At 46.6% G+C, this 15,263-nt stretch overlaps 1 protein-coding gene across 4 annotated transcripts in view; it reads left to right on the top strand.

Annotated features, from left to right (window-relative positions):
• The window catches only part of LOC127004779 (uncharacterized), a 356,605-nt gene that overhangs the window by 146,249 nt on the left and 195,093 nt on the right, over positions 1-15,263 (top strand). For all 4 annotated transcript variants that reach the window (XM_050872895.1, XM_050872885.1, XM_050872905.1 and 1 more), the window contains exons 3-4: positions 4,040-5,354; positions 5,473-5,590. In XM_050872895.1, the coding sequence (XP_050728852.1) occupies positions 4,212-5,354; positions 5,473-5,590 (1,261 nt within the window). In that variant the 5' untranslated portion in view covers positions 4,040-4,211. The remainder of the gene's footprint in view (positions 1-4,039; positions 5,355-5,472; positions 5,591-15,263) is intronic.

Raw genomic sequence — 15,263 nt, forward strand, 5'->3', positions numbered from 1 at the left:
CTTTGCCCTAGACCATGTGAACTGTGCCCGATGAAGATCTGTTCATGTGCGAGACATGATCAGTCTTGAACACATGCATCCAGAAGTTGTTGAGGATTCTCGCAAAGGAGGATTCACTATTCGCAAGAGCCAGCGTCCATTCTCTGCAACTGCCATTGATCAAGCACATGAACAGAACAACGCATCCCTGAAAGGAGATGGTGGTGCAGTGGGCCTAACACAAAATTCTGAAGCTTTCAGAAGATGGTCAGTCGCAGGTTCTGAGATGGCAAGGCTGATTGCTGAATTTGAGTCTTCAATGGAGGCTAGGCAAAACAAGCAGAGTAAAGTGTTGAGGCACCATGAACAGACTACTAGCATTCGAAAGACGTTTGCCAGACAGGTGTGTTCCCTCGTTCAAGTCATCACTGACATGGGGAATCCATTCACTGAGGAGAGCCAAAAGTTGATGCGCCTTGACACCCATGACATCATGGATGAAGAAGCTGCCAAGTCTGTTCGTCGGGCTGAAGAACTTGGAGTGCAGCAGCAGCAGCAGCAGCTTTTGTTGAGGAGCGGCTGGTGAATGGCAGCAAGCCTCCTGATGACCCGATCAAAAAGAACAAACTCCAGCTGTTCGGACAACCTCCAGCAAGAGACAAGTCCAAGTCCCTTAAGAGTGACTGCTCACTCTTTTCTCGACTCTATATTGCCTGTCAGTCACGAGAGAGTGATCTTAATGAATTCTTTAAGCTTGAGAACCAGAGGTGCCCACCTTCACTGTCTCGGGATGGCAAGTTACGTCCGGGCAAGAAGTCAGATCTTCTTGACTGGCTCACTAGCAATATTGAGTGTCGCACTGATGCCCCGGATTCTGACGTGATCATCCTTGATGGTGCTGTGCTTGTCAGTATGCTTAAGCCAACTACTTACAAAACATTTGATGACTATGCACCAAAAGTCTTTTTGACATACATTGAAAAGAAGCTGGAACGAGCAAACAGGGTGGATATAGTGTGGGACCAGTGCCTTGAGAACAGCCTGAAGGCTGAAACCAGAAAACGCCGTGGAAAAGGGATCAGACGAAGGGTTGAGGGAAGCAATAAGTTACCAGGTAACTGGCAGCAGTTTCTCAGACATGATGCAAACAAGCAGGAACTGCTTACATTTCTGGCAAGACACACGATGACAATGCATCAGATATCAGCTGGAAAGCAACTTGTTGCTACCCTAGGTGATGATGTTCTTTCCAACCCACCAGATGAGAGCATCACTGCAGCCCTGAGCCCCTGTACTCAGGAAGAAGCTGACACAAGAATGCTGCTGCACACTGTCGATCCTGTCAGACAAGGGTACCAGAAGATTGTCATACGAGCAGTTGATACAGATGTGGTGGTCCTGTCAGTCGCTGCGATGCCTAGGCTACACTTAGAGCACCTGTGGGTTTCTTTTGGGACTGGCCAACACTTTAAATACATACCTGCCCACGAAATAACAGCTTCTATTGGTCCTGAAAGAGCCATCGCTCTGCCTACGTTCTATGCTTACACGGGATGTGACATTGTTTCATCCTTTGCTACGAGGGGGAAGAAGCTGGCATGGCAGACCTGGAAAGCATTTGATGATGCAACAACCACTTTTCGTATCCTGGGCCATGCTCCTGGAGAGATAGATGATGAAGCTATGGCCATATTGGAGCGCTTCACAGTCTTATTGTATGACCGGACCAGTGACATGGACAACATTAATGAAGTGCGCCAGCATCTCTTCACTAAGCGGGGCATGTCAATGGAATCTCTACCACCAACAAAAGATGCACTGGTGCAGCTTGCCAGGAGGGCAGTCTATCAGGGTGGCCACATCTGGGGACAAGCCTTTAATGCCACTCCTGCCCTTCCATCTCCAGGAGAGTTGGGTTGGACAGATCCACCAGAATGGAAACCACTGTGGACTACCCTTCCTGAAGCCAGCGTTTCCTCTCGAGAGCTACTATGCTGTGGATGTAAAAAAGGCTGCAGAGGTCACTGCAAGTGTAACAAGGCAGCCTTAAGGTGTACTGCTCTCTGTCAGTGTGGGGGTGATTGCGCTACCTAACCAGTGACACTTGCATGTGTTGAATGCATGCTTGAAGAAATTACCCTGACTTAAATCATATATATGTGTTTCTGGCGACCAGATTGGAAAATGGCTGTATTTTGATAATAAAATTAGCAATGAGCAACCCTTTTAGATACATTTCATTACTACAATAAACAATTTATAAATATGAAAGCATTAATCCACTTGAATCATGTAATGCTGAAGGTAATGTCCAGATTCATCAAATTTATATTGTTTACTGGCGGCCATATTGGAAAATGGCTGCCATTCGCTTCCTGGGCAGGGTTCGAGATGGCCCCATATCTGAAAATCTTCATAAGGGTCTAGTCTAACATTCTGCCAAATGCCATGCTTTTAACCCAATTTGAACAATTCTTTCACTTATCCGCCTGACTATTGGACAAAGAAAAGAAAAAGATGAAAAGTCCGCTATATTACTGCTCCTGCGAACAGAATAGCCGAGGAAAGGCACTTTTGGTTCGAGAGGTGTCTTGATCCTTCCTTCTTGAAAGCGTTTAAGTCCTAGGAAGGAAGAAACACGAACGAAGGAAGGCTGTTCCATAGTCCACCAGCGAAAGGGATGAATGAATGAAGATAATGGTTAATTAACTCTTGCAGAAGGGATTGTACAGAATATTAGTGGAATGCCTTGTGTTAGGAACTACAGATAATTTTTTTGCGAATACCTGGAAGACATTCGTTGTGGGTTAACATTAAAAAAATACCTACGTACTAGGTGGATAGATTGCATTTACCACACGAACTAGGCTTGCAACACAAACATTTCAGGAAAACACATTAACATTTGAATGAATAATGATTTAATTTATTTATATTGTTGCTGTGTTTGTGTTCCTGTTGTTCAGCATGACCGGATGAAGGATGCTGTAGATGACTTGAGTCCTCCAGTGCCGGACAAAATAAACGAGATTGATTTCCGTGCTGCAGAATCCTCGTAACTTGGAAGCGAATATCTCAGTTATAGGATAATACGGTTTTTGGATAACTAAGATTTGTAGGCATTGGCACGAACAAACCAAACTCATGACTGATCGAGAAAAAATCATCATATGTATCATCTTTTATCTTTATTTCTTTTACCGACGATGCAGAATACAGAAGCGGCGGGCCAAGGATCCTTACGTAAGCGTGCGGGTTAAGCGGCCGTCTTCCCAAGTGTGACTTTTTCGGATGTTTCGAGTATTCGGCCATTGACAGAGTATCAATTTAAATCTAATCTGAATGGAATTTCAATTAAGAGATTGTTTAATAGATTTAAGTCGTTGTGAACTTCTATATCAACTGACAATTACTAACACTGAAAAAATCATCGATCAGTAATGGTCGGCAACGTGTACTTCTTAACGAAAGACTGATGTCATCCAGGTGTAGATAATAGAAAAATAATAAGGATCCGTCAATTTGTGCTACTAAAATAAGATGGAAGGGGAGATAAAACTCGAGTAAATTTTGCTTTGCATTTTTATTTCTGTAATTATTAAATTCACCAACTGATTAAATTCACGATTGATAATCAGTTTTGTTTGTCGAAGCTTTGCAATCAGCGGGTAGTGACTGACGGTGATAACATTACGCGTCATTAAGCCAGACGCAGTCTCTCTCATCCGGGCCACGGTGCCTTAATCATGTTCGGATGTGTCGGTCGTGGATGTTAATATCCTTATGGCTGGTGAACTGCTGACCTGGTGGTGTCGATGTAACGATTTTCGGTACATATTTTAATGATTTATGTGACTGTTATCATCTTATGATAAAAATAAATAACTGGGAGACCATCTTAAGTGCATCCAGTCATATGAAGAAGATTGCAGGATGACATTTTATGTGAATGGCCAGGGGAAGGGAATGTATTTTCTTCCGATTGAGAGTGACATTTTCTGCTTCATTGCCGCTCCTCCTTTTGAAAACTGTCCCTAACCATCGTCTGTTTGTGTTTCAGGCGCAGCGCAGCGGTGCCAACGCGGCTGTGCGGAGGACGTGGATAACGGCGCCGGCGGCAGCAGTGGGAAACAGCAGGAGGGTGAAGTCCCTCGGGCGCGGGCAGGAGGTGAGCCCCCCCCCCAGGCAACCATGGGGCGGGGGGGCGTCGTGGGGGGTAGGTAGTGGCCAGCATGGCGCACCTCCACGACCATGATCACGACAACGATGACATCGAAAGGGAGTTGTACCAGCTGGGCCTCACCGACACTCCACCGCCCCCGCCGCCCGCTCTCCGCGGCGCCCTCCCTGCAGCCTGGCCGCCCGCGCCCTCCGCCCGAAGTCGTTCCGCCCCATCCATTCAAGAAGACTCGTTTGTGGATCCTCCAGTGGGCGTTCACCCCCTACCTCCGACGGCCCCTCTGACCCAGCATGTCTTCGCTACCGGCGATTTGGGCGGCAGAGCCCGGCTTGGTCTGTGGGGCGGCGCCCCTCCACCTCGGTTTGCCGTGCACCACAGCCTTACCAACCTGTCCCTTGACAATGTGGGTCACGCCAACCAGCCTCCCGCCAACCCCAATCCCGCCCCCACCCCAGGCCCGCCACCTACCGTTGCCGCCGCCGCCGCTGCTGCTGCTGCGCTCTATAACGGCGCCCTGGGACCCACCGGGGGGGAGGAGCCGCCTGATGCTACGCTGGCGGACCTACCTGCGCTGACCACGGCGGCAGCGGCGGCGGCGGCGGCGGCGGCAGTGACGGCATGGGGTTATGACCCTGGAGGAGTGCATTACCCGGGACACGTGATGCCGCAGGACTTCAACACATTGCCGCGTGGGCCAAGAGGCACCTCGCCGCACCCCGATCTCACTGATGAGGATGAGGAGCGGCTGGCGGCACTGGTGGCTAGCGTGGAGGCGGCGCTGCGCAGGATCCACTCCGGACTGCAGGAGTCCTACATCAAGTACGAAAACCCTGACGACGAGCAGGACCCGCCGCCCCCCCAGCCCGTCACGGCCAGTCTCAGGGACCCGCCGCCCTCCCCAGTGCCCCCTCATGAACCTGCGGGCTCTCCGCCTCCCCCAGCCAGCCCTCCGGCGCCCCTGGCTCCAGGGCCTCCACCTGGAGGGATCGGAGTGGGCGCACCTCGCCTTGTGGGACCAGACAATGCTTCGCTTCTATCGCGGCAGCTGGGTTTCATTCCCATCCAGGAAGGCGCCCCCCAACCTCCACCACCACCTCCCCGCCCCGTTGAGCATCATAAGCCCCACCACCACCATCACCATCACCATCATCATCACCACAGGCTCAGCAAGAAGGTCAAGAATCATAAGTCCAAGGTAAGAAGTAAGGCTCATATGTGTACGTATATGATGGAAAGTCCACCAATTGTAGGTTCACTGATACACTGATGAATATCATAATTCTTCTTCTTCACCTCCTTTCTCTACGGTGCAGGTGCTACTCTCTGGGCTGATGAGCTGTCCTGGGCCGGGCTTTAGGCTGCTGCACCTCAGGCGAGACCCTGCGTCGGGCCAGGGCTTCGGTTTCTCCATCAAGGGCGGACGCGAGGCCGGTAAGTAGTAGGTTCCAAGTTGAAACTGACCGAAGAAATATATTAACGGTTAAGATCCGACCTACATACTAAACATTCCATTTCGTTTGTATAATAGAACTAAACTGTTATAACACTAACTATAGCGCTTAAAATCCGCGTATATAACAGCCGTGTCAGTCCGTCAAAAAAAGAAAAAATCAACCGATTATTTGCACGACTCCGACCTTCCATCAAAGTAATCGTGTGAACAAAACAAGTCGGTTGGGCGCTTGTGGATGGTCAGCCCGTCGAAGAACCGCCAGAGTAATCAAACTTTTGAACAGAGAGCCGAAAATGTCTAAATTTACGAAAAGGGAAATATCTGTCAAAATATAATGGTTTCCCTTAAAAAGGACAACAAACCCGGCCACACCACCTCCCTGTCGTGCTTTATTTGTCTTGGGTACTTATGACGCAAGCGCACAGTATTATTATGGTTTCTTTGAAAATGGCAGCTTAGAATGGTCCTGCAAAGAGGACAACACTTAACCCTACATGAACGTCTTGCCAAGGAGTAGCGTAAGTTGTTTATAATATCGAAGCTCTTTTCGTCAGGTGCTGAGACGGTAATTTTGCTGCGTCATATAAGGGCGTTTAGTATAACATTTTTCATTAGTAAGACTGCTTTGATATGCTTTAGATCATCGCAGTTTACTCCACCGTCAACATTATTTATATGGGCAGGTATGACCTTTAATTTTCATGCCTTTCATCCACAATTATGCAAAGTTGTCAACACGTTTATAGATGAATTTAATCAAAGGAACGCAGTTTATTTCAGCGGCACGTATAGACGATGCAGAAACACGAGGCTTGGTCCCGGTGCTGCACCTGGTGACGCGGCGTTGTAATGTCTTACACTTCTGCTTTTTATTTTCGATGTCAAAAAGAGGCAAAACAAGGTCAAAAGAAAAGGAAGTTCAGTACATGATGGTCCTAAAATAACAAAACTGGCGAAGTTCCGAACGATCTCGGATGTGACTCGATGTTCCTCATGAAAAACGAAATTACTTTTAAGACTATAAAAAATGTCGTATAAAGTCTGTTAAAAGACGTTGTATTGAAATGGCTTAATTTTTTTTTGTAACATTATAGATAGATTTCATTGCACTGTTTTAACAGACAGACAAAGTCGCTCATTACATGGCACAAATAATAATTGCATTCCTTGGTGCATTATTGATTTAGATGAAAATCTAGTTTCAAGCAGTGAATCCTGAAATTACTCGTGAGGGCCATTGGATGGGTCGTCAACAACTCTTCAGTCATTTTTCTTCTTCCCTGTCGTGACGTCAGCAAGGCCCCAATCATCCGAGACGCCGGGGAGCTCTAAGTGGGTTAACGAGCCAGTTTTCAGTCCTTTGAAAACGTTTGGATAAGTTTTTATTACTCCAAAGACTTTTACTAGTTCCCGTCGTATTGATTGTACTCACAGCGTCTCCCAATAGGAGCTTATCTTGCAGGCATTGTGAGAAACACTGATCTTTACGAACTATGTTTCTCTGCTGCCACATCATTAATCAGAGGTTTTCAAGATCAAAGAGAAGTAACTCGCTTCTGTTTAGTCCCTTCAGTTAGGCAGCTGTGAATCACCCGGACAAAGCAAGTCACTTATCCGTTCAGTAGATCTCAAAGATGCCAGTTAATAACATTCTGAGCCTTCATAAAACCTTAATTCGCTGGATTGTTTGTAAATATTACCGTTTTGATTTATTGCCTACTAAGTGACTGAGGATATTGTCGAGGAGGGCTAGAAAAAGTCATGTCTGGCTTGTTCGTGATAATTCATGAATGTGCATTAGTAATAAATAACATGTTGGCAAAGAACAAGACATCGCGTGACCATTAGCAGTTGTTTAGCTTTTATCAGAAGTGTACCTGTCATTTCCAACATGGACATCACGAACTAATAATTTGTTACGTTAATAGACATTCTCATAATACGATCTGCGGAGACTCGTGTGTGTTTTTATGTTCGTGAGTTTGGAAATTTGTTGCATGGGGTGGTTGCGAGGGTACGTAGACATGTCACGGTTTGGCACGTTTTGATGCCGGGGTTAATGATGTTGGTGTGCTTCGTTGCTAAGACGTAATGTTCTCTGCGTCATGGACTCAGTAGTCGTAAAGAAAATCTGAAACGCTTAAAGATTTCACACCTTCACATATTTTGTTTTCCATTATATACAGCTATGTAATATTTATACTCCTGAAGTGTGACGAGTGTGGGGGATGGAAGGTGGTGAGTCACCTCCACCGTGCAGAGGCCAGTTTCGTGACTCATCAAGACGGGAGAAGAATTACACGAAATCAGTTTTAGTACAATAACAATTTTAGTATCTATCCTTAACTGAGATTACAGCGCAATGGAGAACGAACAACTACCAAATGGAATCCCTTAATATGATACATGGTAAGATCAAACCAACACTTATGAAACGTCGTTCACACACATCAGTATAGGAACACAATACGCGGACATTAAGCAGAAAAAATTAAGCTATCAAGGGGAATGCTACCCTAGACGATGAGTATCTACTATAGCATAACAACGTCTTCACTAGAATGGCTGTCCCGGGTGATTGGTTGTTCAGAGAAGACCGTGACTCTGTATTGATTCCGTCCTTACACAGCAACAATTTTCTTTCTTCTCTCAGTGAGCGTTATCATTCGGGGACATTCGTGATTGGACACACAGAGAAGGGAGACCACGCTTGCACCGCTGGATATGGTAGTAATACCGGAGGAGTAACTAAGGAGACTGATCACATCCTCGCGTTGACCATGTCCTCGCAACTGATCATAAAGAGATGGCCCTCGAGCCTCTCTCTTGATTTGAAAAGGGGAGGGGGGATGCTTGCCCGTAGAACCAGATCCGGGAAACCTTCTGGCGGCTCTGCGTGTGAGCTCCGGAAAGGTCCTGATCCTCTCGGACGATCACCGCCAGCCTTCGATCGAATGACCTCAGAGGCCTGAAGGTGGATATCGTGGGATTGTCTGGGATAAGGAGGCCTGGGAATGGCGAGATTAGTAGTGGGACTCTTAGAGTGGCTCTAGGGTGAGCGAGGCAACGCTCCCCCAGCGTGCGTTCCCGTTGATTGATCGATTAGTTGATAGACTGAAGGGAACTCCCGAACATTGTGACTACTTAAGACTGATTAGTAATTCCCCCAAAGAGCTTTGAATAGGAAGGAGAGCCGCGTGGGGAAAGAAATCAGCGGGAATGTGAGAGGAGAGGTTCTCCTTCCTCCATAGACGATGACGGTTGGGCTGTAGGATACTTTGAATGTATAGTATTGAAACCTAAGAATGGGTCCAGGGAAGAGTGCGGAAGGGAGTCCTGAGTGGATGAAGACTGCGTAAAGATTAAATTGGGAAGAGGTTCGATAAAAGGAGAAAGGGACGTGACTGAGGAGAGGAGGAAGTTGGGAAAAAAAAAAGTGATGGAGGGAAGACTGGCGGGCTGCATCAGTGAAGGAGGTGGCTTAGTGAGGGACGACTGAGCGAATGGTACGGAGGGAAGTGGAGGAGGCACCTGCGGGTTGAGATGATGGACGAATAAAATTGATTCAACTAAGGAGCTCTCTGCGTTAGGCGTGCAGCGGCTGGGGTGAAATATTTAGATATAAACGTGATGACATATACCCCCAAGACATGCAAGACAAGCAAAGGTACACAGACGCGCGCCAAGGAACATGAAAGGAACAGTAATGTTTATCGACGTAGACAGAATATTGTGCAATTTCTGGTGCTCTGTGTACATATATCACAGCTGTGTCTGTTTCCTCTTTTTTGGTTATTGTTTCATTATCCTTCGACTGACAGTAGTAGTAGTAGTAGTAGTAGTAGTAGTAGTAGTAGTAGTAGTAGTAGTAGTAGTAGTAGTAGTAATAGTAGTAGTAGTAGTAGTAGTAGTAGTAGTAGTAGTAGTAGTAGTAGTAGTAGTAGTAGTAGTAGTAGTATTAGTAGTAGTAATAGTAGTAGTAGTAGTAGTAGTAGTAGTAGTAGTAGTAGTAGTAGTAGTAGTAGTAGTAGTAGTAGTAGTAGTAGTAACAGAAGGAGGAGCTAAATCATCATCATCATCATCATCATCAGTAGTAGTAGTAGCAGTAGTAGTAGTAGCAGTAGTAGTGGTAGCAGTGGTGGTAGCAGTAGTAGGTGAGGGTGAGGGGTGTAAAGGGTGAAAGGTGAGGGTGACAGATGTGTATATGAAGTGTGGTATGAAGTACGTATGAAAATGGAGTATATTAAGTGATGGCGGGAGTGTGACGGGTGGCTGGGGTGAGGCTGGGGGGGGGGTGACGGGTGAGGGTAAGGGTTGGGGTGTTGGCATGAAGTGTGACGGGTGAGGGTGAGGGTGGGGGTATGAAAGGTGAGAGTGAGGAGTGAGGGCGGGGAGCGGAGGTGATAGGTTGGGCGTTGGCACCGGATCATCCCTCATGTGTGGCAGGCGTGGCGGTGCGCGGAACCTAAACTGTTTTCAGGGGTAGTTTTCTCACGTCGCCTGGCCCTAACCTCTTTATGTAGACGTGACCCTTTTCTTTCCCAACACACACACCCGCACACACACACACACACACACACACGCGCAAAAAAAAAAGAACACCCATCATGTCAATATCTCATTTTCGAAGTTGAAATCCACTTCCATAACTGTTCTTCTTTGATCATTTTAGGTCCATCAGAATGAGCAGCATAGTGTTCATCGAACAGTTTAATCAGGAATAAAAAACACTTCAACTGAATTGTTATATTTCCTTTCCGCTATGCTCGTCTCATCTTTAAAGAGGAAAGTTTAAGCTCTCCGTTTCCAGTAACACGTTATTAAATTTTTAAAGAGAAAAGTTTTATCGTCGTATTTTCACGTTGAGAAGATTATTTCTTACCTCAGTGGAGAGCAATGAAAGCATTGTTCTCATCGTACACAACTTATTTCCACTGACTCAGTAAAATACGGCAATTGATAAAGTATATGTCATACGCATGCTTAACTCTTAAATCAAACAGTTTTAAATAACTTAGTACATATCAATCAATCAATCAGTGGGGGCATACGGCGGTGGGTGCGTCGCCTCGCCCACCCTACGACGCCAAGCCCGGGGGTCCCTCCGGGCGAGTCTCCATGCAGGCCCCCTTCCCAAACCGAGTACCTCCCGGCAAGATCTATCGACTTGCTCAAGTTACGAACTCCGTGGGCGTCCCCTTGGCCTCCTCCACTCAGGTTTGTCTCTTACAGAGACAACCCGATGAGTAGGATCAGCTTCAGGGTAACGTGACACGTGCCCGTATAGCCGGAGTTGGCGTTGACGGACTATGCAAGTAATGTATGTAGAATCAGTCTCACGGAGTAGTCGCCGGTTTGACACAAAGTCATTTCAGCGATATCCCATGATTCTGAGTAGACATTTATTACCAAAGGAATCAATCCGCCTCTTCCAAGTCCCCATTTAGTGTCCATGTCTCACAACCATAGAGTAAGACAGGGAGCACAAGGGAATTGAAGATCCAGATCTTTGTCTTTCTACACAGGCATCGACAACGCCATATACTCGTGTTGAGGGAGTCCATAACACCGTGGGCCAGGCCAATCCACCGTAAGACTTCCTGGCCAGACTCACCGTTGTTATGAACTACGCTACCAAGATGCGTGAAACTTTCTGAGATCTCAACGTCCTCGCCACACGCATGAACAGACTGTACTGTTTCATGTAGCAAGCCTCCAAACACCTGTACCTTTGTCTTGGCCCAGGAGACCTGGAATCCCAGGGGCTTCGCCTCCTCGTGCAGTACCTCGAGAGCCATCACCAAAACCTCCAGCGACTCCGCCAGGATTACTGCATCATCGGCAAAAACAAGGTCAGTGACCCTGGTATTGCCAATGGATGGTCCGCAATGACTTTGGTCCACAACTCTGTCCAGTACCCAGTCCATACGAGTGTTGAAAAGCAATGGGGCAAGGACACAGCCCTGCCTCACTCCCGCATTCACGGGAAAGAAGCTGGACAAGCCCCCCCCACACTTCACAGCACTCTCTGTCCCAGAATACAGGCCAGTCAGCAAACCAATAGTCCTCGCAGGAATCCCACGGAGTCGCAGAAGATCCCAGAGCGCCTCGCGACGCATTGAATCAAACGGGTTCTTGAGTTCGACATTGGCTGCAAGCATCCCCTGTCGAAACTCACGTCGGCGCTCCACCAGTACGCGAAACGCTAGGATACGGTCAGTTGTTGTCTTACCAGGCGTGAACCCAGACTGTTCAGGTCTCTGCAGCTTCAGCAGCTGGTTGCGAATTCACATCAGCAATAGGTGGGCAAGTACCTTGCCTGGCACACTGAGCAGTGTAATGCCACGGTAGCTGTTGCAGTCCTGGCGGTACCCTGTCACTTTCCAGATAGGGACGATCAACCCCCTCTTCCAGTCAGGAGGAATGGTACCGGACTGTCATACGACAGTCAAGACCGCATGCAACCCGCGGATTATGGCTTTACCTCCAGCTTTTAGCAGCTCCGCACTGTTGTTACAGGTGCCAGGTGCCTTTCCACCCCTCAACTTTGCCACAGCTTCTCTGACCTCAACCAGAGAGGGTGGGCTTTCGTCAATGGGTGGATCAGCATCCGCCACCTGCAACCCAGCAACTGGAAGCTGCCCACGTGGAGGGTCCGCCTTGTACAGCTGCTCAAAGTACTCAGTCCAACGAGCCCTCTGCCCATCCATGTCCGACACGAGGCAGCCGTCAGCTGTTCGGATAGCGCTCACCTGAGAGGTAGACTTGGAGCGGAGATTCCTCAGGGCTCGGTAAACAGGTCGGAGGTCATTCGCAATTAAATGGCCCTCGACTTCCTCAGCGAGACCCCTGACATACCTTCCCTTGTCTCTCCTCATTAGAGTTCTAGTCCTACCCGACAGAGCCCTGTATTGGTCCCGATTCCCAGCAAGGCTGGCAGCACGACTCTCAATATTCTCCAGCGTCTCCGCCGAGGCAAAGCCACTCCTAGTTCTCGGGCGCTCTCCAATGCACTCCTTGGCAGCATGCAGAGTCTCACGTTTGGAGGTATCCCACAGTTCTACAGGGTCCTCCAGGGTGCTGAGCACATCGAACCGATTTGAGACTGTCACTGCATACTCCTGAGCACATGCCAGGTCCTTCAGCCTCTCGAGATGGAACACAGTAGTGTTGCATCTCGAGATTTTTCTTGTCCTGACATGAATCTTGAGTGTTGCAACAACAAGCCTATGGTCAGTTGCAAAAAAACTCAGCACTCCGGTAAACCCTACAGTTCTGAAGTCCACCCTTAGCCTTCTGAGGTCATCTGATAGGTAGGGCAGTCGATCATCGTCCGAGAGGCTCCGGACGTCCCAGGAGCCCACACGACGAGCCCTCCGAATGTTAACTCCGGGCCTGGCTCTGCGGGCGGGAGCAGCCTCTGCACCACCCCTGTCATCCCCAAAACAAAAAGAGGGGCTGGGGGCCCTTCCTCCTTCGAGGTGCAGGGGTCCCGTAGGCTTTGCCCTGCACCCGTCACTGACGGCAGGCTCCCCGGATGCGGATGCATCGTGGAAGCCTGCCGCGCGGTCGGGCCCCCCAGCAAGACCGGATCGGGGTCGAGGCTCGCGCCCCGACCCCGACCTCTACTTTTTAATTTGTTTTTGGCGAGGGATACTTTTTTTTAGTGGGGGGGAGGGGGGTGCAAACCCCTCCCTCCAACCAGCCCAGATCAGGGGCTGGCCTGACTGCTCACCATAGGGCAGGGACGCAGGACCCCTGGGAGGATTAATCCCCGGTTACCCAAACTTAGTACTTATGATATCTATCAATTGCACAATATTTGTTAGTTGATTGTACAGCATTTTTTTAATTTATCCGATTTGAATTAATTATTGTATATGGGCACACTTAATGTCGACTTTTCAATGTTTTTTACAACCCAACCTCAACATGCTTCTTCATCATCGTCGAATGGTTGGGCGTATGGCCACCATGTTATTAAAGATTATTAACTACCAGTAATAATCGGCACTTTCATTAGTCGTTACCGGTTCATTTTCAGCCTGTTCGCTATACATGCCACAGTTTATAATTAGTTGCGTGCTCTTCAACCACTGTTTTGTGCAACTAAAGAATTTTTCCGTTCCTTTATCCCAAATTTGATTGAAATGTGGAATGTACTTATAGATGAAACTGTTTCTCTTGTTGACATTGATCAGTTTAAAGCAAAAGTCAACACCCGCCTGTCAGCTCATCAGGCGTGGCTCTGGTCTCCCGTTTTTTTTCTTCTTATTTTACTGTCAATTGTTTTTCATATCCACGGATGGTCATGTTTGGATCTGTATCAGTTTGTGAATTTTCTTTGATGCCTTTTCATGAATCGCAATAATAATAATAATAATAATAATAATAATAATAATAATAATAATAATAATAATAATAATAATAATAATAATGATGTGCCGTGGCAGCCTCAGCGTTCCCTCATTGCATAAAAACACTCCTGCCTATTACCTGCACAACTACGTCCATACAATACAATCCTCCAGGCTAAAACTCGAACAATGCTCACAATACAATACAATACACTAGGTTAAAATGCAAATAATACAAAAGACTATAGAAAGTACTTTTTATACTCTTCGACAACACACAAAATAAAAAAAAAGTCATTCTCTCTCTCTCTCTCTCTCTCTCTCTCTCTCTCTCTCTCTCTCTCTCTCTCTCTCTCTCTCTCTCTCTCTCTCTCTCTCTCTCTCTCTCTCTCTCTCTCTCTCTCTCTCTCTCTCTGTGTGTGTGTTTGATTATCTGTCTATCTATCTATCTATCTATCTATCTATCTATCTATCTATCTATCTATCTATCTATCTATCTATCTATCTATCTATCTATCTCTATCTCTCTATGTATGGATAAAATGCGTATGTGTTTGTGCGTATAAATAATATCCGTACTATCATAAAAATCATACAAAGAGTAGGATATAGGAGGGAAGGGATGGGAAGCAGAGTATTCATGGATAGGGTGAGCCAGAGCCAAATTTTGACAAGGTAACAGCCTGCCTGCATTTTATTGTATTGATAATTTCCATGGTTCAGATCGGCTCTACGCCTATTTCCTGAGCAACTACTAGATCAACTATTTTTAATGATCTATATATAACTATTTTATTACTGGCAAAATTTATGTTAGATACCCGTGATATTAGCGAGGTTAGTGCTCATGTTAATGGACAGAAGACACGCAAGTTTAGATTCGGGAAGGAGGTACATAAAATAATTTGCAAATATGTTAGGAATTTATATATGCCAGTAAAGGAGTGGTTTTAAGCAGTATATGTTACCTGTGTGAGCCAACCGGTCTCTTGAAGTCTTCATTTTATTCTGATTCTGTATTTGATTTTCACACGTTAAGTGGACTGTATGAACTTTGTAAAACCATGCTACATATAGTTTTTAAATCATAATATTCAAGGTATTGGTAATCTATTTCGAATAAGCATGTTTAAAAAAAAAAGCGAAAGATCATGAAATCAATCTTCTCCTTCAATTCTGAAAAAAACAGTGTACTTGTAATATTGGCAAGGATTCAGTGCCATTATAGCAGTAATCTGATGGTTGGAACAGCTGCAAGCAAGCAATAAAATGAGAAATAAACTTTGCTCACAGG

This window comes from Eriocheir sinensis, chromosome 3, assembly GCF_024679095.1.
Source record: "Eriocheir sinensis breed Jianghai 21 chromosome 3, ASM2467909v1, whole genome shotgun sequence".
Classification (NCBI taxonomy): domain Eukaryota; kingdom Metazoa; phylum Arthropoda; class Malacostraca; order Decapoda; family Varunidae; genus Eriocheir; species Eriocheir sinensis.